This window comes from Sceloporus occidentalis, unplaced genomic scaffold (genome assembly GCF_023333645.1).
Source record: "Sceloporus occidentalis isolate IW3139 unplaced genomic scaffold, rSceOcc1.0.p SCAF_226, whole genome shotgun sequence".
Classification (NCBI taxonomy): domain Eukaryota; kingdom Metazoa; phylum Chordata; class Lepidosauria; order Squamata; family Phrynosomatidae; genus Sceloporus; species Sceloporus occidentalis.
In genome coordinates, this window is record NW_028317206.1 from 976,028 (window position 1) to 1,002,107 (window position 26,080).

Here is a 26,080-nt window from a genome sequence, read left to right on the forward strand (position 1 = left end):
GCCAGCTTCTTCTATAAGAAGGGTTGAGTCTGGGCTCCATAATGCATCGAAGGCATCTCAGTGTTTTGATTATGTCTTATTTAGAGCCGGCTCAGCCCTACCTGCAGGTGAAGCCGGACGGGGTCAGGACTTCATAATGCTGAGTGAAGTCAGGGGGCTTAAATTCTCAGCTCTCCTTGAAAGTCCCTGATAACTAGACCAAAAAATGGAGCCGAATGAGTCTGACCTGCCGCCACATACTATGTTTCTTGTATTATTACCGTGGAGGTATTCAGGGTTTATCATACTCCAGACTCTCCGTCATTTCTAGGCTATGCCAGCCAAGTGAACAAAGGCGCTGCTGCCAAGAACCGTGAGATATACGGGGGGTGGTTCGAGCAGAACACATGTTCCAGACTCCGCCAAACACATATGTTCTATCTTTAGTTTGCCATGCATGTTGGAGCTTGCTAAGAAGGCACATGCCACCCTTCTCCAAGGTCTACTCCTAGGCATGGAAACCACTAGAAAAAAGACTAAACTACATATGTGTATGGATTAGAATGTTGTATACTGTCCACTAACATAACATGAAATGGATCTGAAATCAAGGGCAGACGGGGTTAATGCTGTAAATGACTATTGTAGAGGGAAACAGCTGGTTTTTAATGGAATCTCTTCATAGCCGTACAGAGACCCTTTATCACTCCCATCACTCCTGTGTTCCAATGGCCCTTTATCACTCCCATCACTCCTCTGTTCCAATGGCCCCTTTATCACTCTCATCACTCCTGTGTTCCAATGGTCCTTTATCACTCCCATCACTCCTGTGTTCCAATGGCCCCTTTATCACTCCCATCACTCCTGTGTTCCAATGGTCCTTTATCACTCCCATCACTCCTGTGTTCCAATGGCCCCTTTATCACTCTCATCACTCCTGTGTTCCAATGGTCCTTTATCACTCCCATCACTCCTGTGTTCCAATGGCCCCTTTATCACTCCCATCACTCCTGTGTCCCAATGGCCCTTTATCACTCTCATCACTCCTGTGATCCAAGTTAACGTTTTCATTCTATTGGATAGTGGTTTTGATTGGGAAAAATTAATATGACTTCTCCTAATATATTGTGTATTAAAATATTAACGATCCTGGATGCCTGTGAGGAGTCATTAGGGGGGATGTAGGGCTTCTTCTGGATGAAGCAGACCGTGGGACACGTATAGAACTTTAAATGTAATATTTAAAAAAGTGGTTTGGTCAATTCCCCGTATTTACCGGTATACCTGTCATATCTATTATATTATTAGACCAAATACTCATAAAATATTAAAAAGTATTTTTTGGGGACAATGACCCAATATCGATGATTTAGCACTATGTCACATTATGAGCTCACTGCTGGATGTCACAATTTAGATGACTGGATTTTAATGTACGTCATTTAATTGGGCGCGTCCAGGCCTCGTTTTGCCCCGTGTCATTTTTGCACAACACTACGTAGACATCAGCATGCGCGGCCCTCTTCTTTTATTTTATTTTCCTTTTTTTTTTACTTTATTATTTTTTATTTTCATTTGGGCTGTCTAGGTAAACGGCGGTGCCAATTCTGTCGCGATCATATAATCACGTGATTTATTTAACTGCTTCGTTTAAGCATCGGGTGGAATATATGCTTCCGATTAAACCAGCGAGGCAAAGGAAAATAACACAAAAAGAGAGAATCGCCCCAAACCAGCGAAGACATTGTCCAGATTAAAGCTGGGTATAGGGTGGGGCAGACAGAGGAAAATGGTCGTATCTGGATATTTTGAGGGTCACATGTGGCGTTAACCCATCGTTATCCATCTGATGCTTTCTACCAACTGTAAACCCTCGACATCATCCTTCCTCAACATTTTTTTTAATTACATTTTGTCCTAATTTATGTTTTTGTCTTAACCTGAAATTTTCCAGGTTTTTTTTTTTCTTCCAATTTCATGATGAATAATAAATAACGCAACCAAGGCCTGCAATAAACAGGCTGAAACATTTTGTAACCAAAGGGAAAAAAAACAGTTAATAAGCCAAAACAGCCATTTTTCAAGGCAAAAAATTCTATAAGCTTTCCTTTCCTTTCTTTTTGTCTTCAAGACAATACAGCAATTTCAAGACCAAACATTATGAACAAGAGGTTGCAATAAACATCCTATTAGAATGGTGGATATACCTGGTGAATATCACAGGTACCTCTTGTTTAAATATCTATCCATACATTTTGTTGCCATGGTTTCCAAGGCCTGAGGCGCTTCGATGGGTGCCACTTGACATTGATGAGCACGGGAACTAACGAATATATGTTCAAATAGGTATAAGCACACGTTTAGAACAGCGCCACATCCTTCGTTACAGATACAAATGTATCCAACTATAATAAACAATGTATCAGACGCCATAATAATCATCTATATGCTTCTTCTGCCACATATATATATATATATACCGTATATATGGGGGCACTCGCAAGGCGCTTAGGCCGTGAAGGCAGAGAAAGGGTGCGTCTCGTATTTTTCCACCTACAGAATGGATTTTGTAACCATGGCTACCAAGATTTCACAAATCTGGGTAGAAATATTAACAAAATGGGGAACTCACCAGCTTGTATTTTTTATCTATGATATATATATATCTTATATAAATGGCCATATGTATATATTTCATCATCATAGAATCTGCTTTAATCTGTTATGACATCATAGATGCTGCCTTTTCCTATCTGTACCGACACATACGGCAGTATTGGTAACGAGACGTTCTAATTCGCATTCTAATATGAGGAACATTCCATTATGCAGAACCATTGTGGTTAAATACATGTTTATAGGGCTCCAAACTCAAAGAACGTATCCTACAAGCAAAACTAAGGATGCAGACAGCACCGGGCACCAAAAAAATATGGCTGTGATACAGACGGAGGCAGCTTCCATAACCACACCCAGAGCTAATAATAAAAATTCATTCATTTACATTTAAAAAAAACCCACAGCGCAGACTACACGCAATAAAAACAAAAAATGAATAAGAAAAATATGAATAATTAATTTCTTCATAAGACGGTGTTAAACTATCACCCTTTGGCCCCATATTCATAGAAATATTAAAGTTACGGACGCAGTCCCTTTTTTTTTTTCTTTGTGTAGAAGGTGGATTTTACGATGGGCGCGCCCCCCCCTTCAAAGGGAGTCCCTTTATCATCCGCGCCGTAGGCTTTGTTCCCGTCAAACACATAGCACCCCCAGCCCTTTATAGAAATCGACACCGGGAATTTATACCGTTGAGCAGAGGGAAATCCTCTTCGTATTATAAGATTACAAAATAAAAGATTCTTAAAAAAAAACATTTTTTTTTTAAAAATCATGATAGAATAATGCAAAAAAAAAAAAAAAATGTAAAAAATATTTTTTAAAATAAATAAAAATGGAGGCATGTCTGGGGAAGATAAGTCCGGTTAGATGTTGTTTATTTCTGCGCCCTGGTAAAATGTATAGAAAATATACCTTGGCATTTCCAGTTGCTCCAAAAACACTCCATCCTGGTGGAATCGGCGTTGGCCTGCATCTCCTGGGGGGGGTTTGTCGGATCACTGGTGGGTACTTTGGAGACACGGGGCTATTGTTTCAGCATTCCAAAGCATGAATAGGTGAGGGATTCAGTCTTGCACTGGCTACAGACTGATGCTCTCAGCAGAACGAGCGAGAGGGGGGAGGGCAGACGGTAGACGCTGCAGTCTTCACTGCAGCAAATCAGCGCGGCGATGAGATTGCCTTAGGGATGGATCACCAGAAAAAAAAAAAGAGAGAGAGAGAGGCTGCACGGTTGCCTTTCAACTGAAAAGCATTATCTTCCTGGTTTTACGAGTAAATAAGAGCTTGCGTTGCATACAGAGCATTCTGCTCATTCATTCGCTTTGCCGGATTTTAATATTGTGTTCTGCACCTTTAATTATTCATCCTGGGCTTACAGCATTATTGTGCGCTCATCCTTCCTGTCTAATTACGTTAACGAGTCCATCGATACGCCCCGTCTAATGGCCGATAAAATGCAAGTCACTTACTCTTGGAAGCACAGAAACACATAGTCTTTGAGAGAGGATAACAAGTATTTTGGCCCGTCTTGTGCCCATATGTTGGCCCTTGGGCTTGGTCTACGTCCTATATAGCCATACGCCTATCAAATGCATGTTTAAAGGTGCAGTTCCACCTGTCGTGGTATTGGAAACTTAATTTCTAATACGGTTGATTGTGCAAACCCAACTCGGAAATAATTTGTTAATCATTTAGATTTGGTGGCCTGGTGGTGGCCGCCAAATGACATAAGGGCAGCTAAAAGTCTGGATATGAGAGACTGCGCAATAACTTCAGGGGGACACACAGAGGGTCCAAGTCTCTCTCTGTGTCTCTCTACTTCTCCGCCGACCACTTCCATGTTCCTGTCTCCTTTGCCGCAGCTCCGCTTCTTCTTTTTCTGTCTTCTTTCTTCATCCAGTTCTCCCGGAAAAGGCTCCATTGACCAGGCCTCCCGGAGTACTGCCGGAAAAGGGGTGGGGCCACGACGCGCCACATGGATAGTCACTTCCCCGTTCCTCCAATCGGGAGACAGGGTGTGTGTGCGAAGGCTCCGCCCTTTTGAGGAAGCACTGCGCGAGCTGTGGTCAATGGAGCTGATACCGGGAGAACCGGATGAAGAAAGAAGACAGAAAAAGACGAGGCAAGTGAAGAAACTGAGCTGCAGGAAAGGAGACAGGGACAAGGAAGAAGTCATGGGGAAAAGGGGGGAGTGTGAGAGAGTGTGAAACAGCGTGAAAGAGTGAGTGTGAGAGCGTGGGTGTTTTTACATTTTAAAGTGGGAGGGGGTTCCAAATAGAGGATCTGCCCCGTGTACCAAATCCTCTAGGTATGCCCCACCCTGCAGTGTGCATGGAGCAATGTCAGGCAGCGGCCCACCAGGCTTTTGCCCGGAGTGCCAGTTGGCCGGTCCAGGCCTGGTAGGGATCATTGCAGTATTGGTCTACGTATTATATTGTGTCACACTGTAAAATACTTAAACATTATCCTAAAACACATTTTACATTTATAACAAAAGTGCAAGATTCTGCAATAAAATATATACTCATAATGGTGATTTTTAGATATGGAGGGATTCTTTTAATTCTTATAAAACACATACAGCCATTAAATAGGATAATTGGGAATTCCTTTTCAAGCTTGAACATTGGTTGATACTTTTAAGAAAACTGCAACAAAAGTATCGATTTAAAGTTTCAAAGCAGAAATGAATGGGTTTTCTTTGAAGTGGATATGCAGAGAATGGTTACTTTTCTGGTGCGTTATACTGTATGTTGTAAACTTTTATACCTTTCTGCGCATGCGCTGGGTCAGTGTTTCAGTTTGTACATGTTCAAAAGTTTGGGGTCACTTAGAAATCTCCTTGTTTTCGATTATTTTTTTTTTAAAAAGCAGATTTTGTCCATCAGAATTCCAGCGAGGACGGGGTTGTAAATGTTGTAAATGACTATTGTAGCTGGAAATGGCTGATTTTTAATGGAATCTCTTCATAGGCGTACAGAGACCCTTTATCACTCCCATCACTCCTGTGCTCCAATGGCCCTTTATCACTCCCATCACTCCTGTGTCCCAATGGCCCTTTATCACTCCCATCACTCCTGTGTTCCAATGGCCCTTTATCACTCCCATCACTCCTGTGTTCCAGTGGCCCTTTATCACTCCCATCACTCCTGGGTTCCAATGGCCCTTTATCACTCCCATCACTCCTGTGTTCCAGTGGCCCTTTATCACTCCCATCACTCCTGTGTTCCAATGGCCCTTTACCACTCCCATCACTCATGTGTCCCAGTGGCCCTTTATCACTCCCATCACTCCTGTGTCCCAATGGCCCTTTATCACTCCCATCACTCCTGTGTTCCAATGGCCCTTTATCACTCCCATCACTCCTGTGTTCCAGTGGCCCTTTATCACTCCCATCACTCCTGGGTTCCAATGGCCCTTTATCACTCCCATCACTCCTGTGTTCCAGTGGCCCTTTATCACTCCCATCACTCCTGTGTTCCAATGTCATGCTGTGTTCACTGATCCAAGTTATTATTATTATTATTATTATTTATTGAAGTTTAAGTTTAAAAGGCTAATTGATGGTTAGAAGCCCTTTTGTGATGATGTTACAGCCAGAAATGTCCTTGTTTTCCATGAAAACAGCTCAATGACCCCAAACTTTTGAACGGCCTTCATTTATTGATGTTGTGTTGCTTCTATAAAGGATTTTACAAATATAGAAAAAGAGATATATTGCCTCGAATCTATTAACCGAAATAAAAATGTATCATTGTATCATACTGTGATGCAACAGATCATATATGACGCTAACTGTAACGGGAAGGCACCATGACAGCATAAGGAGGGTTAACACAATGCTGCTAGGGTCATCTCTAACCCTCTGTAATTAATCTTATTAAATTGATATTTATTTCATAAATTAAGTATTTAGATTTAATCAATTTATTGGGCAGAAAACATATTCTTAGTTATTTTTTTCCATTTCTCCCAATCTCTCCTTTTTTTCCCCAGAAAGACTAAGAAAGGAGAACGGATATTTTTAGCTTCTAAGAATCGGAGCAAAGCAAAAAATATTGATTGGAGACAGGAGCAGGCTGCGTCTCCATGGCAACAGATGCTTCGCTGAGCGAGAGAGAGAATTCCCACTAGGGCTTCATTCCTTTTAACACCAGAAGGCTTCGGACGCCCTAAAATTAAACACGCCGGAAGATACACTTATTAAATACAGGGTGAGGGCTACGGGGGCTACAACGGAAAGCCACGATTTGTCAGGAGATAAAGGTGTTTCGAATGAAGTCACCTGTATTCAAGCAGGGATTTCAAAAAACCCTATTTTTTATTGGTATTATTTTTGCAAATGATTCTTTGAGAAAAATATTATTGCTACAAATATTTTTTTCAGTATTTTGTATACAATTTTGTATAAAATCCATGGCTAGTATAAAAATGAGGATGGCTCCTGCCTTGAACCTGCTTTCCCCTATATTTCGATTAAATTAAACAAAGCATTCATACAATATTTAAATAATTAACGTAATAATTAACTTCATTATTAAGTTAATATACATTTAGTGGATTATCAGTATGCAAAATCGTATTATTAAATCTTATTATTAATTATTAATTTGTAAAAAATCTTGTAGTTCCAATAAATCAGTAAAGACCGTGAATCACAAATCCAACTATGGAAAAATGTTATATATTAATCTACACTTTACATTCATTTATTTCTAAACTTGGCACGATTATTGGAAATGGCATTTTTATGGCTCCTCCGAGTATTTGGTTTTTAATATTGAAGGTAAATGAATCGTCAGCGAATTCTCCGTTTCTCGGGATTTATAGGAATCCCCCGAATAAACGTATAACGGGGAATCGTAGGAACAAGGAATTTACTGGAAGCTGTGCAGTTATGGATCGCGAGGGTTTTAAACCTGGGAAGATAAGGATTTTTGCCTTAAATAAGATTCGGCTCCTTCGACACAAAATTATTTTTTTTTTAGAAACATAGACTCTGCCGGCAGATCGGCCCCATTCGGCCCCCCATCTATTCTGCCCGTTTCTCCTGCTGTAAAAATGCAAGCCTGAATCAGTTGTTGGTCTCGTCTTAGATTCAGGAGCCGTATGTCTATCCCATGCATGTTTAATACCAACACTGTATTACCCTCTACCACTCTGCTGGGAAGCCATTCCACCTATCTACCACCCTCTCAGTAAAATAAAACTTCCTTCCATTCCAACTAAACCTCTGACCCTCTAGTTTTAGAATATGGCCTCTAATGTTTCTCCTCCTTTGAAATAAACTTCCCTCCTGTCCTTTGTTAAATCCCTTTATGTATTTAAATGTCTCTCCCCCGTCTCTTTCTTCTCTCTCATTCCCTCTCTCTAATTTCTCCTCCAAGCCGTACAGATTGAGATCCCTTAGTCTTTATCCTGCACTCCTCATGTTGGTCGCCCTTCTATGACCTTTAAAGGGAAACGAGCGCCATCTCTGTCACCGATGCCACGGTTATGGTTAACAGAGCAGCTGGGAAAATTAGATACACTTCCTACTTCTTACCACTGGGGGGCGACAGTTGTTACATATTTATCTACCTACATAAATCAAAGGCTTTAGTGCTCGTCCAACCAGGCGTGCAGGAACCGAAGAGCCTCTTTGAAGAAGAGGTATTAGCACCCAAGTGCCGTAGTAAGTAATTGAATCTAAAAAAAAAAAAAATAGAACACTGAAAACACCCAGACCCCCCCCCCCCCCCACTGGCTGGCCCTCAAAAAGTTGAAGGATTGATAAACAATAAAGAAAGAACTATCGCCTCGGAAAGAAATCAGACTTTTAAGTCTGAAATCGAGGGCCCCTTCCAGGAAGTCAAAGGGTTAACCTGTAGCCACTTGGCTTCTTTGCCGGCTTGTCCACTTTTCTCTGGTGCCGTCTGCCATTATATTCTATGATGCATTAAACGCGGGGTAGAAAGCTGCAGTTTCAGACGCATTGCCCTGTTTCTCCTAATAACAGCTTTCCTCATTCCTGTAACGTTACCCCCTGGCGCTTGCATTGTTAACCCCGTAACCTTATTAAATACAAGTTTCTGAACGCGGATACATCACAGAGACCGCTGCTAAACATGCAACGGGAACATGCGGAAGACAGCATCATAGGGACAGCTCGTGGGGATAATTGGCGTCATGTTTATTCTATAATGCTTGCTAAAGCCGCTACGGAGAGCCCTTTGCCATGTGGGGGCTTCAATGTTTCGAAAGGTGAACAAGCAGGTTGATGAAGCAAAATTATAAAATCACGCTCCATTCTATTGATAATGGCAAAAACAGATTTTGGAGACCAGCAAATCAACACTGTCTGCTATATAAAATTATATGATTCGTGATTCTTGGTTAATTTGTGGCATTCAAACCGACAGAGATCATATCCTGCTCTTGGTTTCTTGTGTCCTGCTTCCATGGGATTTGGCGTGTATGAACAATGGCAGCAGCTCCTTTTAGGTAGAAGATGAATTTTCTGGTAGATACGCCCCGGTCGAGTCACAAAGGCTTGACGTGTGAGTGGTGACTTGATGGACTTTACTCAAAGCCTCTTGGCCAAAGCCAACTTGAGCTACAACTTGTCGGTCAGGTTCTTGTTGAAGAGAGTTGAGTTGGACATCGCGAGTCTATCGTCCAGATGCCGCTGAGTTGTAATTGTGTTCAGCATAACTGAAGTCGAGTTGATCATCAAGGCTGGAAGTTGAGTGGAGTCATGGAAGTCAGGAAACAAGCTGATCATGGAGGTCTGCTAGTCGACGTAAGAGCCTGACAGTTGGACTGGTGGCTCAGTTGACCATCGAGTCTTGTCAATCATACTGAGTTTAATGGAGTTCAAGTCAATTGGCTTAGTCCTGAACTGCGATCATGTACGCAGTTGAGCTAACTTTAGTGAGCCTGATTGTGAATTTAATACATTTCGGACCTACATGCTGCTGGACAGAACTTACCAGGGACTGTTGGGCCGAAGTTTTATAAAATAACACCCGATATATTGATCCGTGGCAACATTTACATCAAAAGGATGTATAATTAACGATGAGATAAATAACTTTAAGCCATTAGTCTTATCGTTTCATCCACATACCAATTATAAAATATAACTATAAAAATTCACACATTACATTAGTTTCATTATATCAGCAGAAAACATATAAAATGTGGCCCTCAGATGGCATCTAAACTCCTGCCCCAACTCCAAAAGGAAAGAAAACGTCTGCATTTACCTTTCTCTTTGCTCAGAAGCGGCACAGAGGTGGACGTCGCCGTGCTTGGCTTTGCGGACGCTCGGCTTTGGGAAACGGACGGTTCTGCTGCCTTTTTCTGCTGCGCCTTTTCGTCTTTCTTTATCAGCGGCGGGTCTCCCCTCGTATCTGTAGCGTACGAGCTTCTTAAATAAGCAGCCGACTCTGCTAGATTTTCCATGTTCAGTTTCCTCTCCGCGGATCTGCACAAGTCAAAGTCCGAAGCATCAAAGCTTTCCGTTCTTGAGCCGTTTTCTTCCTCGATAATGTCCATACCCATCGGCTTCATCATGGGGGAATCTTGTTCTCTCTTTGGACTCTCTTCGGAGGCTGAGGAACCATCACACGATTCTATGATAAGCTCACTGTCCAGCTCTGCCTCCCGCTCCTCCCGTAGTATACTGTATTGAATGGAAGGAGAGGCAGGTGACGGAGGAGGTCCACCCATGTGGCTGAAGGTCATGTAGGCAGACTGCATGGACTCTTCTCCTGCCAGATGGTCTTCAGAAACTAACTCTATCTCGGAGTCTCCAGAATCAGCACTTGAGGCCTCGTTATCTCCTGGAGATGGTGCGTCTGGCTTCACAGGCACGCTTTTATTATCTTGTCTTTCTGTGCTTGCTTCGCTTTCTTCGCTATTTCCGTATGAGAAGCTTTGCTTTTCTTCCTTTGCTTTCATGGCGCTGATAAGTTCATCTTCAGAGATCTTGTACTTAGTCTGCTTTTCTGAGGCAGATGGTTCTGTATATCCATCTGCATAAAAACAACAACAACAACAACAAAACACACATTATAAATGAACAGGAAGTCTCGGATTTATAAGACTGCAGATATTTTAAGCTCTATTCGATTTTTCCTCTTTTCCTCCCACCTAATCGAGAATCCTTCTGCCAAATACAGTAGACGGGTAAAGACGCGCCATGAATGAGCCTACCCAGAAGAGATCAGTGTGGATGTAAATGCTGTAAAGTCTGATGATGACCCGACGGCCGAGAAAATAAATTGGTGCTACCAAATAATTCATACAAATTTCATCAAGAATACAGAGAAACACTAAGATTAAAAAACATTATAAAAGAAGGTAGGGAATTCCAGGAGACCGGGTATATTATTATATTATTATTATTATTATTATGTCCCGGCGTCACCTACGGGTACCAGATCTGGCCAGACCAGAAGAAGCACTGCTAATTCTGCCAATATGTATTTTTAACCATTGCGTGAACCTAGTAAATGGTTTTTAGGCTTTCATGCCGGGGCATGGCTTTTGCCCACTGGGTAGAAATCTTAGACCCAGTCCCCAGGTAAAAGCAGGACTATCTCAACATGATGCACCCATCCTTCTCTGTGATCATTCATGGTACCCCTGATGTTGGGAGGGATCAAAAAGGGTTCTAATGTGTGGCAAAATCAAACTTGTTTACCCCCTAAACCTAAGCTAAACCTTGTCCACCCAGTTCCATTTGTGAATCCGTTCACCTGTGTCGGTGGAAGGAGGCGTCAGGGATTCAGGGCTGTCATCCTCTGGCTCTGAAACAGTCACGGTTGGTACCACGTCGGAACTTGGTTTCAAGCCAGTTTCTGATTTATCCTGGTAGGTTCCGAAGAGATCAGCTTCTTCTCGGGTTTCTGCCCCCGTCAGCGTGATTTTCACTGGTGACATTTTGGCGTCTTTGGTTCTTGTTGTGTATAACCCAACATCGTCATCCGGGTCCTCCATATATGCTACAAAAGGGAGATCTTCAGATCTTTTGCCGCTGTCACGATCTTTGGTGTGGATTCCGAGTTCTTCTGCGTGCCCATGGCCTCCGGAGCTTGGTTTTGCTTCATCATTACCTGTTTGCTGTGGTTTTGCTTCGGGCGATCTGCTCATATCCATATATTTGTAAGAATCTACTTTATCTTCTCCGGTAGGATCCACCAAAGTTTTGTTCACGTCACCGCTTTCTGCAGGTGTCATCCCTATTCCAGAATCGGAACTCAACAAGCCCCGGCTTTCCGACGCTGGAATTTCTTGGGAAGGATGCGTTCCGACGTCGTACTCATTGGACATATCTGCATACGCTCCTTCGCTTCCTTGCTTAAGAATGCCCGTGTAGTAGGCCGAGTCGGCCCGAGAGGCAGAATTCTCATCGGAAGTCAGAGATGTGTAAAAGGCTCCCTCGTCGGCACCTGGTAGCTTCTTACGGTCGCGTTCAGGTAAATGGAATAGCTCGGTATAATCTAGAACAAAAGCAAACCCATCATTAACCAAGTATTAGAACATAGAACCTTCTAAGACCTGTTACAATTGTAGAACATAAATATATTATTTTACTATTTTGTATGTGATATAAAACCTCACATTTTGTGGCCATCCGGCCCCCGTCTAGTCCCCCATTTCTCCTGCTGTAAAGACTCAAACCTTAATCAGTCGTTTTAGATTCAGGAGCCGTACGCCTATCCCATGTGTGTTTAATACCCTCTACCACTTCTACTGGGAGGCTGTTCCACTTATCTACCACCCTCTCAGTAAACTAAAACTTCCTTCCATTCCATCTCTGACCCTCTAGTTTTAGATTTTAGCCTCTTGTTCTCTTCATTGGAAGGAAACTTCTGGGACCCGACTGCTCACTTGGATCCCTTTTTAAATGGAGAAAGGGCAATTCTGGAACTCTTAGGAACCCTAAAATCAGCCCTTTTCGAGTTAAGACATGAATATTAATGAAAGGCTTTGTTATCCCTTTAATAATTATGCCTTCGTTGCACTTTAATACATGAATGAAGGGATGCCAAAGCGATTGGAACCCGAGCAGACTAATGGCTCGCAGCAAACGTGAATGTTCTAAAATGTATCGGTGATGGCTGGCAAAGTGATTTTAATTGGAAAGTACTGTTAATGGCGTGTGGTTTGAATAAAATTACAAATGACTGCAATTCATTAAAACAATCGTGTAAAAGTGAGCCGTATTTAAAGATGCCGTTCCACCCACTCGCTGAATTTAACACATTCGCACCTAAATAAGTGCAGCATTAGAAACATCATTCTTAGTACTAATGAGCCCAAACCCCTCTCGGAGGTCATTAACCAAGTACATTTTTTTCAAAAAAAATTGATCATTTTATCCAGGAACAACTTAATTGTCATGTGACACTAAAACAAACACTGGTAGGGTGTTACCATAGAAACTGAAAGCCATTTTTTGCCCTCGCTAGCAATCAAATCAACATCTGCAGATCTGTCATTTTATTCTCTGAAGGCTTCATTGGATGAGAACAAGCCACTAAAATAAAAAAAAAATTCTTCGGTTGCTTTGGCAACAACCAACCAGTGTCAGCTTCTTTGTGTCACCTGACATTTAAACAGTCCCTGGAAAAAAAAATATGAAAGAGGCCAAATATTAGAAGATTAAAGAATTATTGTTAGGAACTAGGAATGATGCGTCTATTGCTGCATTTAGTTTGAAAAAGTGCTAAATGTAGCAGAGCAAATGGGACAGCACCTTTAATCAACGGAGAATAAACAGTATTCATTTGGTTACAATTTGGTAATGGGTAAGAAGTAAAAAATATCAATCCAATTTTATATCAGCTAGCAATATATAGTCTGTAAAGGAAGCCGATCTGCTATATATATATATATATATATATATATATATATATATATATATACATATATATACAGGGAGAATTAATATAATAATAATAAATATTAAATTAATATAAAATAATTGGCCGCGGTCTCTCCATTGGGTGAGTAAGAGTTAAATCTCCGGAGTCGCCGGTGCTATAAGACGATCTGGGTCAAAGTGCCCCGGCTGACTTACTGGGTTTTACCACATCATTTATATAAAAGCCTCGACATTCTCTGAAATGATTAGCGGGAGATCAGGCCAGAGACGGGCGGCAGAGATATTTCACCGATCGCTGAGTAACCTTTAATCTATTCCAATCACAGGAGGGACGTTTATTTCAAAGGAGGAGAAATGTCAGGACAAGAAGCCAGAATCAACAACTAGAGGGGTCAGAGGCTGAGATGGTCTCAGTAGTAGATAAGTGGAACAGCCTCCCGGCAGAAGTGGTAGAGACTAATCCAGTGAGGGTATTAAACAGGCATGGGATAGACATACGGCCCCTGAATCTAAGACGAGACCAACGACTGATTGAGATTTGAGTCTTTACCGCAGGAGAAACGGGCGAAGTTTGGTCTTCTTACTAGATAATGATGGGTAATCCATCATTTTGACCCGTATTGCCTTCCACCCTGATGATTGAAATGTAAGACTTTAAGGTATAGTTGCCAACTGTCCCGATGTAGTCACTTGTGGGGTTTATTCGCTTAATGTTGTTTAAGGTGAGTTGCATTGAGCTAAACATTTTTTTTATTTTATCAATTGGACGACCCCAGAGATCATATCCTGCAAGAAGGGCTTGGCTGGCCCCGTACGAAGCATAGGTAACGGAAGGAGACGTCTTCAATGTCATCTCAAAGATTTAACTATACATTATGCAGGACAAGCTAAGCAAAATGTATTGATTAAGAGAACATGCTGTTTTAAGATACTTGATTGGTGACTGTGTGACGCCGCCGGGCACTTCTGTACGGAAATCACTTATCAGGTAATGAAGCTGCTCATTAGCATACTCATTTACACGTCAACGTTATGGAGTGGAAAATAACAAGGTCAAATAATTTTATCCAGCAACCAGAACATGTGTTTTCAAATGCAAATATATGTTTTAGATTTTTCTATAAAAGCCTTTTTATTATTAAATAATTATAATTAAAGGGACCCTCCGGTATCCCAGACAGCCCGCCGAGCAACGAATGCACCTGGAATTACTTTGTAAGTACTATTATATTCATTCATTTACCCTGCAAAAAAGTACTTACCTTAGGGTGAAGCTGCAGATCCAGAGCTGGAGCAGAAGAATCTCTTCATGGTATGTTTCAGGCCACTAATTGGCTCCTTGAAGCAGCCAATCGGTGGGAGGAAAGCATTGTGCCTCCCCTGAATCACGCTCTCTTGCGCATTGTATTGGCAATCTATGGCCTGGAGAGGATTCTAAGCATTGTCAGGCAGCCCGTGGGAGAGATATTGTAGAGAGCCGCTCGTCAACTCATTTAGATACTAGAGGCGATCTAATGATATAGATGGCTTTTTTAGGTAGATTTAAGATCTCTTTATTTTAGGTAATTCTATAACATTGGATGTTTTTTTTAGGAACATTAAAATTCAATGATTCTTAACCCCTTAAGGACAATGGGCGGTCCCTAAAACCATTGAAAACAATGCATTTTGAGCCCGTCATTGAAGGGTTAATGTAGTGTTATCTCTTACAAAGATGCTTTCCTATTAAAGGGGCACTTTAGCCGTCACATGCACTTTAATGCCTAGGATAACTGCGTGGTCCCTTTACATTTTTTGTGTCGTCCATTATGCAGGCTTCGCTATTAAAAAGCCATTGAATTATTTGTTCGCAGGGATACCCGGAAATCCTGGCCTGTCTGTGGCCCTTGAGGACTGGAGGTCCCTTTAATCTAAACACATTGTTACTCCACGCCCCTATTATTTGCATGAGCAGCCATGCTCGGCACACGCTGCGGTATTCTTAAAGCCGGTCCTTCGCCCTTGACTTCTCTTGACTCCGATAATCATGAATCACGCGGTCATATTTTTTTTTATCGGTTCCCACCCATCTGCACTGCGATAAAAGTCTTCGTCAAAAGACCAGGGATTACATTTATATCCTTACTCTTATTCCCAGATTCTTGCCCTAACGCGCTCGTTAATCTGTGATATGTATCATAGCTCGCGAGCAGAACTAGGTCACTCGTCAGGAAGCTTCCGCTGGAAATAAATATTGTATCTGGATTGCTCTGGGCTTTTAGAAAGTGCATCTTCACGGCAGGCGCTCCTGTGATCCGTAAGCAAAATGAGGCGTAGAAAATTGCAGCGATCGCCGGATTTTATGGCTGATCCCATTAAAGATAGAAACATAACTCTTATTTTTCCGTTTATAGCGCTAACGGGTGACAAAGCAGATAAATGCACACAAATATCTTCAGATCTGGCAGCCAGTTATGTGACAACATAAGCAGATAGGTATTCTACTGATTAGTGTGCCGTCCCCAGTTACTGGGTTAGTATAACCCTTAGTTACCATTATTCAAATCATGTTGTTTATATTCTTGGGTCTGAGGGTTGGAATAGTATCGAGGAACTTGATTTTATTCAATTACGCAGTGAGACCTGACTTGTGGATTCAACTCTGTTGGGGGTATTTACCAAGAACTTCAGTAGTTAACGCAAGTTAAGGGTTAACCTTTGAATGCCTTTGCAGGCTAAGACTTGCAAGACAACTCACAGATTTGGGAATCTATGAGTTGTTAGCGAGGCATTGCAAGTGGCTTTAAATTTTGTGTGTTACTGGTGAGGGTATGCGAGGTCAATGTGAACTCACATATCCTCATCTGGAACTTGAAACATTAAAATAAATCATTTTAAAAAAATCCAGGCTGAAAACCATGCAGAAATATTTTATCATCTATCGCCCAAACTGTAGTCACCAATTGTCCGCATGGCTCGTGATGCAGCAAGCAGGCGTGGGGTGTTGTAATGCATACAGCTTTATCCCATGACTCCCGTCTATTTTAACATACATGGTTAGAAAGCGGAGGATAAACCAAGGCGCTTATAGAATGGACAACATATGAATTTTCCTCCAAAATAAGAATATGTATATTGTGCACTCAGCAGTTTGACCATTTAAGCCCTAGAAGGTGGAAGCAAAGCCCTGGCACTCCAGGGGTCAATACCGTGGCGCCCCTAATTTCTGCTATAATGCAAATATATAATATAACCACAGAAAATAAGTCATACGAATACAATGAACACTTTCTGAATCTGTGCCAAAACTGCATTTATGAGGCTGAAAATGGATTGTGTTACTTAGAAAATCAATTGAGCTGAGAAGACTGAACTCAACATCCTTGCTCCGAATATCACAATTTAAATATTTTGTTTAATGCCCCGTGACAGCTATACATCAGATAATACTAATCAGTATGTTATCATAAGTTATATTGATGAGATATCAATGAATTACTGTAGATAACGTCTTGGTACCTCCTGTAGGACCTAATTTGGTTCTACTGCTGGCTTTGATGAGCAATCATGAAGGTCTCATCATGTAACGTCAAACAACTACACTTTTCAGCACTCCAAAAACCCTGTTGCATCCAATTTTATTTGCCCCACTCCATATTGTCTAATGTAAAAATGCTCAATGTGCCTAGGACTCCTGAAAATCCTGGTTCCTCGTCTTTAACAGGAGATACATGAACCTTCTACATTCTAATGAAACAAAGGGAGATTTGGAAGAGTTCCAATTTCCTAAAGCTAATGGTTTTAGGGCAATATCTGCATTCCTTTCACCCAGGGATTCGGTATTGCCGGTGCCCTCTGACATCCCAAGCCAGATTTACTTAGAAGGCACCCAAAGCCATGAAGCTGGTTGACAACTGATAAAGGAGTTCGATTCCAATCACTTTGAACTGCAGAAAAGTAGAATGTGTCTAAATCATACCTAGCTTTGCTTTATCATTATGGAGTCTTTGGTGGAAGTTGATCAGACCAATTTTTTATCAGACCAATGTAGGAAAACACTGTAATATTACACAAGCTTACAGAACTTCAGAGGTCTCTTCTTTAGCTAAAATTCCATCTCAAATAAAAATAGTTTCAACAGAAATGTTTTGAGGTATGTTGTTGAAGAAGAAGCAAACACGAGCCGAATGCCTTCGGCTGGGAAATAACAAGTAAAAATGTGAGAAATTAAATATTTGTTTTGAGTGGCTCACTGAATGGCTGCTAAGGCAACCTGAAAGCGCAAGCCAACACGTTGCCACCGCCGATTCACTCGTAAAGGAGAGACATGTCCTCCAGACTCCGGGTAAATATTTGATTGTCCTCGTGATTGGGACCGAGCTCCTTGGATAGTGTCTGGAAATCAGAGTGAACTGGAAAAAAAAGACATTTCTCACTATGGAAGTCCCTCGAGGTCCAGGGAACCCCTCCTGATTTAATACTCAGCTCTGTCACATTAAATGTGTTTTAAACTAAGGATAAAATGTATCATCCCAGCCTGATCAAGGGCCGTATAACTCCCTGGTCCTCGGTGATTATGGTGCACAAAAGACAAGGGCCACATTTTAGGGACCCTTGAATACTCTGCCCAATGTTGTCGATAGAACCTTCTTCTTGGTTCCATCTACATCCCACCTTTACCAAAATAAGCAACTTAACCACCTACTATGAAGCTGCTTCCTCTCCTGGCCACTAAATTGTACTTCATTTTTTTTTTTTATAATAAAATAAAATAATCTTATAAAATTCTATTATCATTAATATAAACCATTTTTTGTGCCTAAATTAACAAATCAATCGGGGTTAAAACCAGAAAGATTGTTTGGTCTTCTTTCTCACCATAACCTTTACCTCTAAGCCTGAAGCTTCTATTGTTCACAACTGAGACCCTGGCCTTCGGGATGCAAGGGGTTAAGATAGAAATCTTCCTTTGAAGCTAGGAGGATTAAATTTAGATGTCAGCAAGAAAAATCTGATCTGGTTGGGCTCTGGAATATCGCCGCAGCCCTACAGCTTTACAATAACGGTGACATTTGGTGTCCCAGCAAGAGAGATTGTCTTAAAGATGATTTTCTCTCCCATATTATAGGAATGTAGCATTCTTTAAATACAAGTAATGCAGATAAAGATGGCAGGAATTCCAGACTATAAAATGTCAGCCGAGATCGAGAACCAGAAAATGACCGGCGTAATTATTTTAAAGTATCCGGAGGGGGGGGGGGTGGAATCTTGGCTCTGTGATCATCTAGATTAGTGAACTAGAAAAGGTCTCATGCGGTTTATACTCGAGATCATTACAAATGAGCTTCTATTCTACAGAGGGAGAGAGAAACAATGTATCTGCCGCCATAAACAATCGACAAGTCTAGGTACTCGAAGGAACATTCAGCTCGTTGAGAAGAAGTCATACGATCCGAGACTCAACGAGGCCGATGACCAACTTGATGGCCAACTCAACTGAGGTTATGGGACCAACTCAACTTACAGACTCAACAGCCAGCAGTGAAGATGCACTCGACAAATACTTGGCTCCACTAAAGATGTCCAACTAGACAGCTCTAGACTCAAAACTTTCAAAACAGAGTTAGACCAACCGTTGAGGTTGGCCTAACTCTTGAGCGCTACCTCTCTAACCGGACTAACTACGAGGAGCTTTGTTAACAGGCCTGGCAAAGGTTCTGTCCCACCTACTCTGCTGAATTTAACACCTTAGGAGCTAAATGCAGGGAACGCTTGGCATGGCACAAAAGCAGTCCCTTGGGGATATAGTTGTGCAGTCGGTGAGGTGTGTTTAGGAAAATGTTATTAAAAAACATTGGGCAGGGTAGTGACTGCTTCATATTAGGTGTATGATGAATGCATGTACGGGAGTCCAGAAGCTAAAACTAGAGGATCAGAGGCTTAGATGGAATGGAAGAGTTTTACTTTAGGGTGGTAGATAAGTGGAATAACCTTCCAGCAAAGGTGGTACAGGTTAATACAGTGAGGGGATTTAAACATGGGGTAGACATATGGCTCCTAACTCTAAGATGAGAACAACGACTGATTAAGGTTTGAGTCTTTAGAGCAGGAGAAACGGGCGACTAGATGGGGGCCGAATGGGGCCGATCTGCCGGCAGAGTCGTCTGTGATTAAGATTAAGAATATGGATATATTCACCCAGAACGCATTCTCCCACAGTAATCTTCACGGCTTTATTGTCTTGTTACCGATTTCTGTTGCCATGGTGAATCTATAACGTGCAGACGGGCACTTGCTGAGCAGGTCTTTTGGCGGAGGGTATTATGGCGGCGGCGGAGGGGAGGGTTTGGTTGCTGATGATGATGTCTGTTGGCTCAGTTGGTACAGAACATCAGGGTGAAATCACCGGGGTCGTTAACTTCATTCATCAGACCCGCCGAGTGACATTCTGGGTCTGATTCATGATGGCCTCCCTCTTTGTGCTCTCATTAGAAGTAAAAGTTACTTATTCTCGGGAGAATGGATGGTGACAGTAATGGCCGCTGCGGTTTCATGTGACCGGAGTGCATTACAGAAATTAAATATCAGATATATATATATATATATATATATATATAAACCTTTTATAGTATATATCAGATGAATAGACAAACGCTGGGATGCAGCCTGGGGGGCCGCCGGTGACACTTGGGTTCGCTCCCTCTGAGACAAACTTTGAGCTAGTTTCCCTGTAATTTACACTTCTGTGTCTAGAAACGTTAGATCGAGGTCAGAGGCTTAGATAGAATATGAGGAAGTTTTACTTTACTGAGAGGGTAGTAGATAAGTGGGACAACTTCCCAGAAGAAATGGTAGAGGGTAATCCAGCGAGGGTATTAAACATGCATGGGATAGACATACGGCTCCTGAATCTAAGACAAGCTAAGATAAGCTCGCCATTTCTTCATTAGCGTAGAGAGGTTTGGTTCTGTTGTTTTACGAGTTTGCGTCTCGTGGGGTAAAAGTGGGAAAAAACTAATTAGTGCCCTGCCCTGAGGCTACCTTCCTTCTCACTCCACCTTCCAGGCTACCAGAACCAATCAGCTTCCACCAAAGGGGAGGGGCCACTTAACCAGAAAAGGTTAGTGTGTTAGTATGTGTGTTAGTGTGTGTATGTTGATCGTAGTGGGAAGGGAGGCAGAGGGGCTACTTGGCTATACGTGCCCCCGGGGCCAGAGGGTGCCAACCCTCCCCTACTTTTACTATATTGCACCAAAACTGGGCATGGAGTCAATGCCAGAGACAAATCTATCACAAATAATTCAATTGCAATCCCTGCATAGACCACAAAAAAAGTATATTGGCCGGAATCATCGCTTCGATACAATGTATCGCCGTCTTTTAACCCCTTATTTCCAATTTCAATTTACAGCAGGACTTCTCATTTGATCTATTTACTTATTACCCCCCTTAAACTTTTCCTTTATACCCCTTATAGAACCTTGCCGAGGGAGTTAGATTGAACCCACATTAATTTGGACACTCCTATTTCTTGCGACGCTGATAATCAGAGCTCATTACTCTATTTTGTTAAAGTTCCTGCGATTTGGCTGTGACACCCCCCCCCCCCCGGCGACCCACCTAACGGCAGCAGATCTTAAGCTGCTGTTCCACTTAATGTTCCATTTTAAGCAAATACACACTAGCAGATCCGTCGTTGTACTCCTTTGCATAAAACAACACAGAGACTTCTAAATAGCTCTCAGTTTCTATGGCTGCACCCTACTTTTGAGTCACATGGCAATTAAGCATTCCCTGCAAAAAAAATATGAGACACAAAATGATTTGCAGGTTTGAATTCCCTCACTATATTATCTACTAACACAGGGGTTCTCAAACTGCGGCCCTCCAGCTGCTGCAGGACTACATCTCCCATACTCCTCAGCCAGCCCCTTAGCTGAAGGAGCATTATGGGAGATGTAGTCCTGCAGCAGCTGGAGGGCCGCAGTTTGAGAACCCCTGTACTAACACTTCTGATGGGAAGCTGTTCCATTTATCTACCACCTTTTAGGTAAATAAGACCCCAGCCACTGTCCTTCCTACACTTCCCCTTTCTTATAATGCAATGTGAGTAAATCCGTCAGCGCTTAGTAAAAATATCCGTGCTTTTAAGTGCGTTATGAATGAATGGATAGCTGCCATAGTTGGGTCATTTTTGAGTAGCCCAAAGATCTCGGGATCCACCTAAGCTGCTAATGAGCGAAAATAATTTCTATGTCACGGAGTCTATTTATGTTCGCTCCCACGAGGATGGGAAACGGAATCGAGGACGGTCATCCAATTACTCTGCTCCCAAAAGTCATTTCAAAAATCCACTCTTTAATATAATGCATCGGTCCAGGAAACATTCAATTTGGGAAAGTTTTTAGCGTGTGAGGCATCTCTGGGGTGGGTGGCAGCCCTTGGGCCGTATTACTGGGGGTACAGCTTTCTTAATGGGCTGGTTGGGCAGGTAATACACACGTTCTTTCTAACCCCAATTACAATATAATGGCCGTCCCTGGAGCGCTCCCTCTCCGGGTAGTCCAATGGCGCCGGTGGATGGGGCCGACGTTAGCAGTGGGCAGGACTGAGGTTGTTGGTGGGTGGGACTGACATCATTGTGGGCGGGACTGACAGCATCAGTGGGCGGGACCTGGGAGGGATCCCCCCATCTGGAGAAGGGGCGCTTCTGTCTACTACAGTTTTCTCGGGGTAACCCGTTAATGTACGTCGAGTACTGGCTGTATGTATTACAATTCATTAATGTCACAATAAACTTTTTTTTTAATATATATGTTTTTTCTATATGTACTCGTGCACTAATCTGTTACCATTATTAACAAAAACAAGATGTGATTCTCCAATACTTTTGGCACCAGCTGTTAGCATCCTCACCTTGTGAACGACCTTGGTGGCAGGCAATGGCTACCTTTGCATTGTTATTCAAAGCACTGTGAGGTATGTGACGTCACCTGAGATACATCCTGGAGGCTTCTAACCACCCTGATTTATAATATATATTCAGTATGTAGAAGGCCGGTCTCTTGAATGGAATTCTCATGTGATCTTTTCCATTCACTAACCGGCAGATCGGCCCCTTTCGGCCCCCGTCTAGTCTGCCCATTTCTGCTGCTGTAAAGACTCAAACCTTTATCAGTCGTTGGTCTCGTCTTAGATTCAGGAGCCGTATGCCTGTCCCATGCATGTTGAAATCCCCTCGCTGTATTAACCCTTTACCACATGACCCATCACCACTCATTATTCTCCCCATCTCAGTCAGTGGCAATTGCCAAAAAGAATACATTAACTGGTCTTATTTCAAAAGCCAGCGCTGTAACACTGAAACACATCCATCACGGCTTCTCAGAATAGATGCCGAAAGGAGACATCAGACGCCCAGAACATTGATTGTTCCTTTGTTAGAAACCTGAATTTAGAGAGACAATAACCCACAGCCAGAAATAGTCACGCATTGATTAGCTTGCGCTATGTTTCCTGAATTCGAGAAAGCTTGGGATGAGCAGAAAGCTATCCTACAGAGCAACCGAGCCAAAAGTCATTCAAAAAGGGGCAAATCAGATGAGTATCTCTGGCTCATAACCTAATTGCCCCCTTTAGCTCTGTCTAAGGGCACCGAGAGGGCACCAAATGAGTCCACAATCTAAAAAGCAATATTTAAAGGCGTCCTTGAATTGAAAACGCATTCTCTGTCCTGTTATGTTAAATGCCAATAGCCAAAAATAACCAAGTTAAAAAATACAGCCCTATACAGAGTTTTTTTTGCAGGGAAAACGTAAAAGTCATGTGACACAAACACCAGTATCGACGGGCTGAAGTCATAGAAACCGAACAAGCTTCTGCGTTTCTGTAATTAAACCAAATGATCGTTTTACATCTTTTTTGACTTGTAGTCCCTTTAAATACTCTGTATTGACATTTAATTTAACAAAAAAAAAAGATAACCAACCATTTAGCTCATTTTAGCCAAATTCTCCCCATTAACAGGCCCGCTCCAGCTCCGTTTCCGTGTACAATGTATATTGGAATCCATTTTGCATGGATTCTGGTGCATTTTACTGCATGCAAGTAAGTGCTGACGTTATTTTTTTTACTACTTTGTTATTTTCCCCGATTTAGCTCCGCCCCCAGCCACCTCTACTGAAAGCAGGGAGCATACCGCAGTACACTTCTTGCAAAACTCCCTTCTAGGCAGCTGAACTCCCGCTGAAGTAAAAGGAGAAGCGGCAGCCAATCACGTGTACGCTATGTGAACACGGATGTTTTGCTAACATACATGTGATTGGCGTTTGCTTCAGTGACTTCAATGGGAGTGCTACTGAGCATGTGCAGGAGGTTTCCAGGCTAATGCTCTCTGCCTTCGGTCCTAACGAAACTATGTTCCAATTTGTATGCAATATATGAGAAATAAATATACATTTAAAACAGAAATATAATTTTGGGGATTAGACGGTTACTTTTAGAAATGAAATATCAATTGTAATAATTGATGTTGCTGCTGTGGTGTGTAAACACGAATGTTTCATTTTAAATGTAACAACATAATATCGTCACATTCCTGACATGTCGGTCATCCTAGACGCTCCATTACATTATTCTTGATGCAAGGATCTTAGTGACTGTAGGGTTACCGATAAAATGTACAGCTTGTCCCCCTGGCGCTATAAAGGGTTAAGAATGAAGGCCCTGGAACTGGAGCAGATCTTCTCCCCGCGAAGGAGTCCATCGGGAATGCAGCAGAAAAACAAACTGAAAACAATGGAAGGTGCGCGCCGCTCGCTGGGAGAACCGGCAGATTATTAATGCATAAAGGCAATGCGGTATTTTTGCGTAGAACGCAGAATGCCTCGGTCTTAATCACCAAAGTACAGGGAAGGACTTTAAAAGATAAGCTGGGCTTCTTTGGGTCGGCCATAAAAGCACAAATGTAGTGCTTAAGTGGGGTAAGTCACCTAAATATGACATGACTAAGATGGCGACATCCTCATCTGCAGGTCGATGAAGACATGGGAGAAATACGGCACAAGACCCTCGTTTCTTTACTGCTAAACTATATTGCCGTAAACGCTATATAGCACTGTACGTAACGCTGGAATAATATACCATCACGCGGGATCTTATATTTACATATATATTACATATATTTATATATTATACAGATCAGCGCCCTCGCTGCATTAAAAGGAGCCCTTAAGAGAAGAAGCGCGGGGATATGACATCATAACCCGACACTCCACGTTTTAAAGGTATGCAGAGCACAGCCCCATAGTGTAAATGGGTGGATTGGGGTTATCTGCTCCCTTGCTGCCCCCTGGTCCTGCTGCCCCCTGGACCTGCTGCCCCAGGCCAAGCCCTAGTTGATCTCGACCGCAGAAAGTGCAAAAACTTACAAATCATAAACTGCTCAAGTACCATTGTTGCAATTTGTATTCAAACTGTACCACGATGAGTTAACCTGGGGTTGCTGAAATATAAATGTGATTTCTGTGGCTAAAAATAAATTGGGGAGGAAAAAATCCTAATTTGGTTCGCAGTAGCAGGTTCTGCTCCGGAAAGCACTTTGCTGCATTGGACTTACAATATTTCAGCACCAAAAGTCTTTGTTTTCATGAAACAGATTCTAACCCCTTATAGTCTCTGTAAAAAGCTGCGCGTCGGTTTCCTTGACATTGTGATCATTGGAGGGGTTTTTTTTTTTCGAAAATGGATAGTTTTTTTTTAACGTCTATCTGCGTCTTTCGAAAAAAAAAGGTAGAGAAGACGTTGGATTTATGATGTTGCCATGACGAACAATAATAGCTCCGATAAAAATGCACCGTGAGTAATTGCTCCATAAAACAAACGGAATTAGGTAACCGTATGAAAGTGCTTTCAACTTTCTGTTACAGATCAGGCTACATTTAGAGCGTATTAACGATATGTACTAAAAAGCAATCAGCGCTACAACAAAAAGGGAAACCGTATAACTATATACCGTATATTCACCAAAAAGGGAAACCGTATAACTATATACCGTATATTCACCAAAAAGGGAAACCGTATAACTATATACCGTATATTCACCAAACAGGGAAACCGTATAACTATATACCGTATATTCACCAAAAAGGGAAACCGTATAACTATATACCGTATATTCACCAAAAAGGGAAACCGTATAACTATATACCGTATATTCACCAAACAGGGAAACCGTATAACTATATACCGTATATTCACCAAAAAGGGAAACCGTATAACTATATACCGTATATTCACCAAAAAGGGAAACCGTATAACTATATACCGTATATTCACCAAAAAGGGAAACCGTATAACTATATACCGTATATTCACCAAAAAGGGAAACCGTATAACTATATACCGTATATTCACCAAAAAGGGAAACCGTATAACTATATACCGTATATTCACCAAAAAGGGAAACCGTATAACCGTATCCAAACATTTGGAGCCAGCCAAAAAAATATAGAGCTAACACTAACGTACTTACACTCACACTGACATACTAACATATCTTCACACACACTAACATACTTACACACACTAACATACTTACACACACTAACGTACTTACACTCACTA

At 41.9% G+C, this 26,080-nt stretch overlaps 1 protein-coding gene across 1 annotated transcript in view; it reads right to left on the reverse strand.

The window, feature by feature from the left end:
* Positions 1–26,080, reverse strand: part of LOC149276749 (reticulon-1-like) — a 34,368-nt gene that overhangs the window by 4,207 nt on the left and 4,081 nt on the right. The window contains exons 2-3 of the mRNA XM_089503343.1: positions 11,346–12,089; positions 9,849–10,619 (exon numbers count right to left, since the gene is read on the reverse strand). Coding sequence (XP_089359469.1) covers positions 9,849–10,619; positions 11,346–12,089 — 1,515 coding nt within the window. The remainder of the gene's footprint in view (positions 1–9,848; positions 10,620–11,345; positions 12,090–26,080) is intronic.